We start from the raw sequence: 13,187 nt of genomic DNA on the forward strand, positions 1-13,187 counted from the left end.
GAAAATTACAAAGTACTTTGTTACATTATGCTGTGCTACATGAAAATATTTTTTTCTTAAGACTGGATTTTTCACATTAACATCCTGCCCCAAGAGTCTCAATTTCACTGCCACTCTTTAGTTACATAGTACTGAAGAAGCAATAACTGAGGCTCAAGAGTTTTTTCACAGCATGGATAGCACTTGAGTGGATTAAGGAGACTATAAAACTGGAACAATCTATAACAGTCTAATTAAAAGTCAGGCTCTCATCTTAACCTCCATAATGCAAAAAGTGATAGAAAGGTTCAGAGAGCAACACTGCACAGAGAAGGGCAAAAGCACTACTGTCTTGTCTTTGCAAGAAGACAGAGAAGGAAAAGAACCTAATGATCTCTCAAAGGAAAGAGCAAAAACAGTGTTCTCATCTCCAATTAAGAACATTTGTTATTATTGTTGGGCATGGGTGCATACCTGTAATCCCAGTGGCTTGGGAGACTATAGCAGGAGAATCACAAATTCAAAGCCAGTCTGGGCAACTCAGCAAGACCCAGTCTCTAAATAAAATCTAAAAAAGGAGCTGGGGCTATGGCTTAGTGGTTAAGTGCCCCTGGGTTTAATCCCCAGTACCAAAAAAAAAAAAAAAAAAAAAAAGGAAAAAAGTGGCACATAAAAGAACATTTATCAGTTCAGTAGAAATATATTCACCCAAAGGTATATTTATAACCTTAGATAACCTATATTAAAGCTGGACTGTTTTTCCAGAATGAGAGTATTTGTAGAAAGTTTCTAAAGCACCCACATTTTTTTAAATTTTATTAGCACTTTGTAGTTATACACGGTAGTTGTGTTCATCCTGACAAACTCATACATGCATGGAATTCAACTCCAGATCACGATCCCTCTACCTTCCTGCCTTCCTCCCCTCCCCATTCTCCTTCCTCTACTCTGCTAGACTTCCTTTTGCTCATTTATTTTTGATTGGTTTTTACCTACACATAAAGGTGAAATTCCCTGTGGTGTATTTATATATGTCATGACATGGTTTTTTAAAGAATTCATTCTGCATTACCTCCCCTTTCCCATCTCTCTCAATCTCCTTTTTTTACACTACTAATCTTCCCTTTATCTTTATGATATATTCTTCCCTGCCCCTTTCTTTTATTTTATTCCCTCTTTTACATTTGAGAAAACATTCAAGCTTTGAATTTCTGAGTTTGGCTTAATTCATTTAGCATGATATTATCAATTTCCATCCATTTACTAACAAGTGCCAAATTTCATCCTTATTTACTGCTAAGTAGAACTCCATTGTGTGTGTGTGTATATATACACATATATGTGTATGTATATATATATATATATGTATATATCTCACAATTTCTTAATCCATTCATCATAAATTCAAAATTTATCTATTGTGAACTGAAAGTAACCACATTGTTAATGTTTAATTAAGATCATCAGAACTGAGCTTGGTAGGGATGAACTCTAAGAAAAAAGCAGAAAACCTCTAGATTTTCATCCCAATGTTCCATATTAGCTATTTTAGAAATAATGTAACATTCTAATTAAGATTGTTATTATATCAAGAGTATTAACTAATTCAGAAAGCTATCATTTTAATGAAAAAATATTCGTTTTCCCAGTACAACAAAAAAAAGAGTGATTATTCATTACTTGGGTCTACAAAATGGTTTAAAACCTAGGAATATATGAAAGATGTTAAACTGAGACTAGTTTTGGAATAGAATCTGAGCTGGGTGTGACAGCACATTCCTGTACTCTTAGCTACTGGGGAGGCTGCAATGGAAGGACAGCCAGAGCTTACAAGTTCGAGGCCAGCCTACACAACATAGTAAGAACCCATTTCAAGAAATAAGAGAAGAACCCTTCTATCTTAAAATGTATTGCTTTAGTAATGATAAAATAAAGTTTTAAAAGTTAACCTCCTAATGTGTTAGGAATGAAGTTCAAACCACAAACCTTTAAATGGAAGAAAATGACAAATTTTTTTGTTGTTTTTATAACTGAATTTACCAGAAGTGCTTTACCACTAAACTACATCCCCAGTCCTTTTTAATTTTTTAGAGGATCTTGCTAAGTTGATAAGGGTCTTGCTAAATTATCCAGGTTAGCCTTAAACTTTTGATCCTCCTGTCTCAGCATTCCCCATTACTGGGATTAGTCCCAAATGGCATGGTTAAATACAAAAATTTTCAAATACATGTTCATTTACAAAAATCTTAGAAGGTTCTTCATTAAAAAAAATTCTCAGGTCAAATAAGGTAGCATGTTAAGACTGGGGCATCCACAGGAAACAGATTCCTAAGGTCATTTGAACTCAGGATCATTTTCTTATAACATCTATATTTTCTTTTTAAAATTTGTGTGCTAGGGACAGTATCTGAATTAATCTGTACCATGTCCATTTCTGAATACTTACCATTCTGGAATAATTCCATTTCTCAAAATGCCATAAAGAAATGGAACTTTTCATAGCACAAATAACATACTTAAAGTCCCCAAGGGTTGACTCATTTCATATACCTACTCATTAGTGTTATTTTTTTAAAACAGAAAATTCATTCAAAAGGTACTGGCAAAGTCCCATAATCCAACAATTAATATAATTTTAAAGGTACCTCAGTCATCTTTTGCAAAAATCAAAGGAGCAAGAGGTTTTCTTGTCCACATAAAAAGTATTTAAATTTTAAAAATCTTATCCCTAAACTAGCGTACAACTTCATTGACTTGAAAATTAAACATTAACTAGAAACTAAAAAAGATCCTATTTTAGTTTTTCTTCTTTAAGCCTAAAATGGATTTCTCCATTATTATAAACTGAAATTTGGTTGAAAGAGTCCTAATCCAAATCACACCTGACAATTCATACACCGACATGTGCATATTTTTTAAAAACTTTTTTTAGTTGTCAATGGGCCTTTATTTTATTTATTTATATGCAGTGCTTAAAGATCAAACCCAAGGCCTCACATATGCCAGGCAAGCACTCTACCACTAAGCCACAACCCCAGGCCCCAAAATATGCATATTTTAAACATGTGTTTGTTTGTATGTGGTCTATTCCCTCAAAAGTAAACTATCAAAAAATTAGTACATTAGTGGATTCCAGTAAATTGAGATTTCACTGCATGTTATTTTGTAAGGGTAACTATACATTTGACAAAAATTCTACATATCCCTTTGAAGAATACCATCTTTAAAGTGAAGACAGATTAAAATAAAATACATTAACAATAATCTATTCATTTGAGGAAATTTCTACTGGAAAACTGCCTTATGTTGCCTGATTGAATAAAGGCTGTATGAAATTCCAACATTAATTACTAACTGAATTTCAATAAAGAGAGCAGAAAAGGCCAGGTAATGAAGAATTTTGTTTATTGTAGGAAATACTTTCATGACATTTGACAGAACTCAGAAGTATTTCTATGAAATGAGTTCAAATCTGTGAAACTAAGTCAGCAAGGATGAAATTTCCTTTTTTTTTTTTTTAGGAAAGAAAAAGGAATCAAACAACCAAAAGATGCATTTCACAACCACAAGAATGGGAAGTTATACTCCATGTATATATACTACATCAAAATACACTCTTGTCTTTTTAAAAAAAAGAAAAAGGCTGCATTTCATATAACAAAATATAAAAATGAGAGCCAAGGAACAGAATGAAAAATATACCTAAACAATGAATTTTAAGAAACTCTGATTTATCTATCTGACTTGTTGCTAATGGTCCTCTTTATCTTTCCATTGTTGTATACTTAAAATAGGTCTGATAATTGAAATGGTCTTGCAAGACTTATTAAGAGTAAAAGGAATTACTGAAAAAGTTTAAATACTTTATAAATACTATTAACAAAAATAATTATTTTACTTTTTGTCTTGCTTCATTCAGTGAAGATGCCCTTTTAGCTTTTTTTTTTTTTTTTTTTTTTTTTTTTGGTACTGGAGATTGAACTCAGCGGCACTTGATCACTGAGCCACATCCCCAGTCCTATTTTGTATTTTATTTAGAGACAGGGTCTCACTCAGTTGCTTAGCACCTCACTTTTGCTGAGGCTGGCTTTGAACTTGAGATTCTCCTGCCTCAGCCTCTCAAATTGCTGGGATTACAGGCGTGTGCCAACTCTCCCAGTGAAGATCCCCTTTTAAATCAGTCCCTTTCTTAACAGTTTCAACTATTAGATACTAGTTTTCTTCTAAAGTGGTAGTCCTACTTAATCACAATATTTCTGATTAAGAGACACAATTAATACTAGAACTGTCCCACCTGGGATAAGCAAATCTGTAGCACAATTTGACCAGTTAAATCAAATTATGGATCATTCAAGTGACATGTTTTGATGATCCAGGACTTTGCAAGTATCATTTTAAAATCATTCTACTTCAGTGTGAGGTTTCTCATGTAAGTTGGAAAAACTTCATTTCTGTAAACAATTGCAGTGTTAGTTGTTTCTCTGAATAGATTTTTTTCTTAAGAGAGCTGCTCCAGTGAAAATCATTTCTTACCTACCTATCAGACCCCCCCCAAAAGTTTTTCTGTGAAAAGACAGAAATAGCCAAGTAATATGAAAGCTTCTGTAATCAAGATATTGTCTACCTATTACAAATGTAATCATTCCCTATGGGGAAGCACTGATGAACTAAAAATGCTCTCCAATTACTCATAGCTCATCAGATGTGATGTTCACCTTTGGTAATTCACATTCTTCACTGGTTTGACAACTCTGGAGGATGTCTTTGTAGTGGTTCTTCAGATCCTCATACAAAGAAACAGTTTCTTGTGAGTGAGCCAAGGGCAAGACCTTTTCATTCAATAACATCTGCACTTGAAATTCTTCTTTAGGAGTCTTAGCATTTTCACAATGGTAAAGCACAAATATTAGGTTGGAGGCATAAGGTACAATATGACCACTTCGGAACTTTCGATGCATTTGTTCCTCGTAATTATAAGCTGTTAGGGGCTCCTTGTCTTTGAAGTAGCCCATGAGAGAAAGTAGTGGAAGAAGGGTCTCTGCATGACCAAACTGAAGGATGACTGGAGAAGAAACTGGTTGAGACCTTAAAAGAGAAATTGAGAGGCAAAATATACATGTTCATATCATCAAACGTAATATTTACACTTAGTCATAATCTAACTTACCCACCCTTTTAAAACAATTTTAATTAATCCTTTTAAAAATTATTCATTTATTTAGTAGTACTGGGGATCGAACTTAGGAGTGGTCTACTATCGAGAAGTGCTGTATCTCCAGCACTTCTTAATTTTTATTTTAAGAAAGGGTATCCCTAAGTTGTGAAAATTACAGCTCAGAATCTTCTGAGTCACTGGAATTATAGGCCTTCCATCAGTGACATGCAGTTTTTTCAAAAAATCTTTATATACATGGCTGGGAATAATGGCATGTGCCTATAATGCCAGCTACTTGAGAGGCTGAGGTTGGAGGATAGTGAGTTCGAGGTAAGGCTTGGCAATTTAGTGAGACCCTGTAGACAGAAAGAGGAGAGGTGAGGAGGGGAAGGGAGGGGAGGGGAGGGTCACATGAGCCTTTTAAACATCCTGGAAAACTAAATTCACATTAAAATAAGCTAGAGAAAAGTAAATAATAGAATGAGAAGAATAACATTAATAGAAACTAAAAGTATACTAGAAACACATACTCAAAAAATACATCAAGGGCTAGGGATGTGGCTCAGTGGTAGACTGCTTGCCTGGCATGCCTGAGATCCTGGGTTCAATCCCCAAACACCACAAAAGCAAAAATAACAACAATGACAAAAGAACAAATAAACAAACAAAAAACCCCACAAATTTTAAAGACCTAAGCAAACAGATTTTTAAAAAATCAAAACTGTAGTGGTATTAAAATAAGACTTTTTAGACAATTATTCACTACTTAAAAGATGTAAAATTTAAAGTCATTCACCTACAGGAGATTCCAAGCTTCTCTTTGTGTAGGTCATCTAAAGTACCTAAAATCTATATTTATTTCCAAGAAATATCCTCTTGGGTTAAAAGTCACAGAGCAGTCGCATTTAGACCACAACTATAATTAGTTTGAGCTGTAAAACTATTATTAAATTTTGAATTATTTATCAGTATTTAGGAGCTGGGAGAAATAACATTAGTAAAAATCCAGATTTTTTGCTCCTCTTGGAAACCTGGAAAATTTGGCAACACCAATCCATGTACTCCCATATGGCAACAATCAGCTGAACAGGAATACATTTACCCTTTAGAGAGGGTACATATCCAATGCACAGTACATTCGTCTTTCTACATTGTCTACCATAGGATAAATTCATTCCTCTGCTACTTTCCTTTTTCTCTTTTAGGTATATAGAAGTCAAAGCTAATACCACTGTTATCATTTAAATACAATGAAATTTAGTGATGTAAGTTTTTTAAAAATAGAAATACACTGTATACTGTAAATTCTTTAACTATTAATAGCAGAAATCTCAAAGCCAGCAACAACCCTAAATCCAATGTGCCATTACTGCTCTCCTTAAGATTAGGACACAGGGGAGCCAGCAGCAACACCTTCATTTTCTCATGGAAAGAATTCACTGTAACTCCTCTTTCCCCCACTGAAGAACTCCACAGCACTGAGAACAAGATATATGATATTATATCCAAAGTATTATCATTTCAACATTATATAAAAATGCTTTATGAACTAACATCCTTTTTTCCACCAAGACTTTGTATAGACATCTCAATTCAGACCAGACCTTTTCAAGTGCTGAATAACCACTTGTGACTGGTGGTTAAGTGTTGAACAAAATAGGACAGAGGTATGGACAGTCTTACAAACTTAAGATTCAAATATCAATCAAATGAAGAGGAAATAGAAACAAAACACAAGACAAATAATATAAACATGTGAAAAACATGTTTTGAGGAACTAAAGAGATCAAAGGGAAAGGGTCATATATAAATTATAAGAATTCAAATTCTATTAAATACATTCAAGTGATAGAAGATATTAAACCTAGGTTGTGACCCCTCTTTTATCTGCTTTGCTGTCAGTCATGTTAAAACCAGTTGTTTTTCAGAAGTTGAGGAAAAAGGTAGTTTAATAAAATGCTTATTGGAGTTGTACTCCATTTGTGTATAATGAATCAAAATGCATTCTGCTGTCATGTATAACTAAATAGAACAAACAATAAAAAAAATAATAACATGGTGGGTATTCAACAGAAGTAGGAAACAGTGCTCTGGGAATCCAGGTGAATACTTGCCTCAATTGTGTGTTTTTTTCAAATCATAGAAAAAAAGTATTATTCAATATTAGCATATGTTTAGGGATCTTATCCTTAATAAATTTTTGACAAAGGAGAAATGAGTACAATTGCATCTGTGATTATTTGTTATTTTTTCGTCTTTACCCTTTTTGCCTCAAAGTGTCTTACGTGTAGTAGACACTCTCGCAATTTAAGAGTGATGTTGTTTGTATTCATGCAAGAGGATCTAGATAAAATGATTGCATTCAAATTTCCAGGATGTAATAAAAGACTTTTCAAAGATCCATTTGGTTAATTTGTTAGATGTGACAGGCCCTACCATTTCATGTCAAGTCCCAGATACCAAGCTAGTTTCTTTAAGCAAGAGTGTGGAAAATGGGTAGAGGGGAATGGTGAGAAAGAGCCCTGAGGTAAAAGAACCAAATCACAAAATAAAACATATTCCTCCCTCTTACAGATTAGCATTTGTCTAACATTAGGAGAACTCAGAGAAGGAGAATAAATTCTTCTCTCTGGGGAAAAACTGGGTGGGTTTTGCTGAGGAGGTGGTGTTGGAGATGTACTATGAATACACTCCTAGTAAAACTTCAAACAGAAATGCTGCCTATTATATCCCTAATAAAGTGCGGCAGCTGATTTACACTATGATGTTGGTATATGCTTTTAGAGATGAAAAAACTGAAGTTAACTTACTTGTCTGTCATCTTTGAACCATCAATTAAACTCACTAGAAAAATGCCATCCATTAAATTCAAAGAAGTGATTTGATGAATATGAATAACCTAGACCTTTTCAAAAAATATTTATTCCTTTCAGTCTGATTTATAAGCTCAATTTTTCAAAAGGTTAGCTTCCTTAAAAACAGAACACACCTGAAATTATACAAAATAAATTTATAACTTGATCGCTTAACTTCGTCAGTTCAAGCCTTCGGAAAATAGAGCATCAGACAGAATAAATGAGCATAGTAGAAGTGAGGGGCACAGTCCTGAAGCTTGAAAACCAGAGGATATAACCTACTCAGAAACTCAGGTTTCTGCTCCTCTCTCAACCTTGATTTCTGCAAAATGAAGACAAGTCACTTCCCTTGTAGAGCTGCTGGATTTGAAATATAGCAATAAATCAGTGCTCTGCATAGAGTAGTCAATCAATGTGTGGATAGCAAATACCATGGCAAGAGTCAAAGTAGTTACAACAGTGAAATGCCCCAGGTCATACAGATTGGTAGTTTACAGTCCAGGAGTTGAGTTCAGGTTCAGGTCTCTTTCTAAAACAGCATATATAAGACTTTGTACTAAAGGACATCATGATATCGTGAACAATTCATCTGATTGAGTAACATTTTAAAACTCATCAGATATCCCTAAGTGTCAAGATTCAAATGCAAAAGCAAGATTATAGGCATATCATAAATCAAGTTTCATGGATAAAAAACAAAAATCAGTTAGAAAAATCTTAATACTTTTTTTGTAAGAAAATACTTGCATGTCTGAAGTAGAACAAATAATTTAGGAACTGAAACACTTCAGTTTACTTTTAAACCACTGTTGATTTAAAATAATTTCAAATCAAATCAGGGTTGTTTTGTTTTGTTTTGTTTTGTGGGGTGGGATAGCTATTTCAAGGTTATTTCAAGATCCTAGCTAAGGAAGACCACATTGTCAGTCCTTGGTAAAAGGCTCATAGTATTCAAACCTGAATTGGCCAATTTAAAACATGGTTTAGTGACGTGTGATTTGACCCAGCACATATTAAATTCCACAGAACAAGACAATGATTTACTTATTAAATAAAGCATTAATTCTTCACCAAGAATGTGTAAAAGACCATAATTTTCAGGCATTTAATCTGAAATAATATGCAGTAAGAAAAAAATTCAATAAAATATGCAGTCCTACAAAAAACTAGTCATCAATAATGTGAGTCTGCAAGAGGATGAATAAAGACAGGTAAGAAACTGTCCTTAAGGAACATACGACATGACTAATTTAGAGACACCATGCCTTCTTGAGGCAAAATATAAACTGATTTCTACTTATTTGAAACTCAACTAGCAAAACATCAAACTCTAGTATATAAAATACCAACTACTTCCATGGCAATACCTACATCCAAAATGAATGTATTTTTCTTCAAAGGGTTAATATAATCCTTCTTAAACAGGTGCTCATACTTACACCTGTTTGTTCTTTTATAAGACTTACTCAAATTTCTATTTTTTTGAACAAAGTTAAGTAGCATTAAGTGTCAAATGGAAAAACATATCATGTTTCTTTTCTAAATTACACATGAACATCCAAAACTGGGACTTGGATACCTTCAATGATGGGAGGCTGAAAAAGTTGTAGGGTTTGTGTGTGTGCACACATACAAAAGGGTTTTTTTTGAGTAATCTGTGTAACTCCAAATACCTCAAAGCAAATATATTAATATATTTAAAATTATATTATATAATTATATTATATATTATATAATATTAATTATAATATAATAATCTTATATTAATATAAGATGATTAATAGTTGAGCATTCATCAGAAACCATTAAAGTTATGTCAAAGTTGTTATAAAATAATCAGTAACTTCTGTGAAGAAGTAATTTGATTTCATCTCTAGGAACATGTTGCTCTTTGCTTTAAGTGTTATAACTTAGGGTAAGTCAATCTGGTTCTAAGTCATCTCCTAGGAAGTGATTTACTCCAGTTAATATAGGCCCCATCACCATTTGAGAGTGCCAAATCCTGGTTTCTCCTTAAACACATCCCAAGAATGACATGGGAAATTTTCTGGTTTCATTTCTAAGTTATTCAGCTTTCCATCACTGTGACAAAATACCTGAGAAAATCAACTTAAGGGAGGAAAGAATTATTTTGTTTCATAGTTTCAGCAGTTCCAGTCCATGGACACTTAGCTTAATTGTTTGTGGGCCTGTGGTGAGATGAAACATAATGATAGGCAGTATATGGTGACAGAAAGCTGTTTACCTCCTAGCAGCCAGGAAGCAGAGAGATAGCAAAAGGCGCCACAGACAAAATACACCCTTTACAGATATACTACTTTCTCCAACTAGGCCCCACCTCCTAAGTTTCCATCACCTCCCAATAGCCTAAATTAGCTATGAATTCAACAATTGGTTAATCCATTGATAAGATTAGAGCTCTTGTGATCCAATCACTTCCAAAAGCCCCACCTCTGAGCATGGATGCCTTGGGGATAAAGCCTTCAACACATGAGCTTTTGGAGGACATTTATACCCAAATCATAACAATTTTCAACCTTCTCCAATTCAGAGTTGGTCTATGATTAAGCCCAAAATACTGGCAACAGCAAACGGGAATAAGTCTATATCTAAATAACAAAGAAGTATCTCCCCTTCCCCCACATACACACACATCACAATGTATGTAGATGCAAGTTATAGTCAGAAATATGGGAAATATAAAAGGAAATACTCAATTACATTTATATACAGGGCCTCTGCATATCATTTTGTTAGATGATTACTGAAAGCATAAAGATTGCTATATCCCACTTTGTGAACCCACGTAGCTTTCTTTGACACTACCATTCAGTATTAAAGTGGTACAAGTCTCAGGATGCCTTAACAGAGAGGCAGGAAGATAGAAATGTTTTTTAAAGGAGAGGCTTCCAAGGCAATCAGTTATAAGGCATATTCAATATATTGCATCTCAGGTTCACTGCATCTGTGGTTCTTAACTTCTAGGGGGCACGAAACCACTTGAGAATCTGACTGAAGGAATGGGACTTCATCCCAGAGAAATACACATATCCATAAAAATCTGAGTTTAGATTTTCTACATCCCAAGAATCTCTGTACTATATGTTATAACCTGACATCCTGAGGAATAATGCACCTACAGTTCTGTCCCAAGAACTGGAGATCTGGTTTATATCTCCAGATCACATCCATTCCAGAAGTCTCATAATTTTATCTTAATGAATTCTGTATTTAAAATGTCTAAGCAGAATGCATTAAATTTATAAACTTAACACCAAATTAATAATAATTTAGATGTTTTATGGTTTGCTTTGCACTTTCCTATTTTTCTTGAATCTTTCTGTTTAGGATGTTATGATCCACCAAAAAATACAGACCTCTATTTCTCAAATTAACTTATGTCCTTCATTTGTAATGTTTGTTCTTTCTTTGGGACTCCAAGCAAAATAATTTCCAAGAAAAGAAGGAATGTAAAGGCATAAAATGCCTTTCCGTTCTCTCAGAGATAAATATAGTAAACTCAAGATGTTATATATTCTAAGTAGCTAAACCACTTTAAAAGAACATTTAGCTTTAAAAAAAAATCTAAAAAATGTAAACATTAGTACAAATATAAGAAAATGAAAAATCTATATGAACATCTGAATAGAAAAACACAAATTCATCATGTTTTCATATTGGGAGCTGGTAGGTCACATCTTATTTTACAAAGTCCAGTGTGGTCAAGTGCATTACCTGATCCAGGAAGAATGTGGCTCTCCAAATTCAACTTCTCTTTTACTTACATGAATTGGTAAGGAAATTTTATTAAATTTTCAACCAAAAAAAAAATTTACTTTAAAGTTGAAAATTATATCACTAAATGAGGATGGTGATGTGTGTGTTCAAAGTAGGTAAAACACCCAAGGCAAATACTTAAGTCATTCAAAGGGACCAACCAGAAAAACAACTAATAATTGCATGTTTTCCCTTAAATGTACTCAGATATATCTTTCTAAGCTCTTAATTCATGGTTCTCATTCAACTAATATTATGCAGAGTGTTTTTAAACATGATCCAGGAGGATCAAATAGAGCTTTAGACAAGTCATATAATTCCCATGCTTATGTAACAAATAAGCAACATGAACTGTTAGAGATATGAGACGTTTGGGGAAGAAAATTACCAAGAAAAAAAATTTTTAAGTCTTTTAATACATTTGATTGGGACATCAGCTCCAGTGCATATCTGGAGAAATATAGATCTGACAGACTAACACAAATCTAGAACTATAATGACTCAAGTATAAAATTTTTCTCAAGCAAAAATACATAAAAATAAGTTCCAATGCCAGTCAAAATTGAGTAACAGGTTTTACATCCTGTCTTAAACTACTAGAAGGTTGGACCAAACATAAGAAAAGCAGTTTTTAAATACTCAACTATAATCAGAGTAAGTGAGAAGGAAGGCCAATTAAGTGAACCTAACCAATTGCCCCAGCTTACAGTTTGCAAGCTATAGTGCAGGAAGGAGGAACCCAAAAGCAAGGCAATCACCGGATGGGAGTGTGAACTTAGGCAGGTCACACAGGCTAGAATTCACAAGACAGTACCAAAGAACAGAAAGCTATAGCAAAGAGAGGTCTGCAGTTCAGTAGGGTTTTTTCAAGATGTCAGCTGCTATTGACAGAACAAGCATGTGAGAAAACAATGCAAATCTGGGGTGAGAGTGGTAGTGGGGAGGAAAGGTGAATAAATTTCCAAAGCTAACAGACGGCAAAAGGAATAGTTTGTGTTCACACAAGCCAGACTGGGAAAACATCAAAATACACAGATATCAATAAGAAGAAATGCCTCAATGACAGGACAAAATTGACTCATCAAAAGATATATTTTTTAAATTATTTATGTTTTTATTTTTTACAGACTGCATTTTGATTAATTTTACACAAATGGGGTACATCACTTCATTTCTATGGTTGTACATGATGTAGATTCATACAATTCATTACCCTATGTACATGTGTGATTACACGAATGGTATGAATCAAAAGATATTAAGGAAAAAAAGAAAACCATAGACTAGCAAAGCATATTTTTAAAGTACAAATCTGACAAAGGACATTTCTAGAATATATATAAAGAACTCTTATAGTAATAATAAAGAAGATACCCATCTAATTTAAAAATGAGTAAGAAGATGGGCATGGTGGCACAAGC

At 33.6% G+C, this 13,187-nt stretch overlaps 1 protein-coding gene across 2 annotated transcripts in view; it reads right to left on the reverse strand.

Annotated features, from left to right (window-relative positions):
• Positions 1-4,002: 4,002 nt before the first annotated feature.
• Minpp1 (multiple inositol-polyphosphate phosphatase 1) overlaps positions 4,003-13,187 on the reverse strand; it is a 36,168-nt gene continuing 26,983 nt past the window's right edge. Inside the window, exon 5 of one of the 2 annotated variants that reach the window (XM_047552223.1) lies at positions 4,003-5,064. In XM_047552223.1, coding sequence (XP_047408179.1) covers positions 4,668-5,064 — 397 coding nt within the window. In that variant the 3' untranslated portion in view covers positions 4,003-4,667. The remainder of the gene's footprint in view (positions 5,065-13,187) is intronic. The other variant, XM_047552225.1, reaches the window with a different exon arrangement.

The sequence above is a fragment of the Sciurus carolinensis genome, chromosome 5 (assembly GCF_902686445.1).
Source record: "Sciurus carolinensis chromosome 5, mSciCar1.2, whole genome shotgun sequence".
NCBI lineage: Eukaryota > Metazoa > Chordata > Mammalia > Rodentia > Sciuridae > Sciurus > Sciurus carolinensis.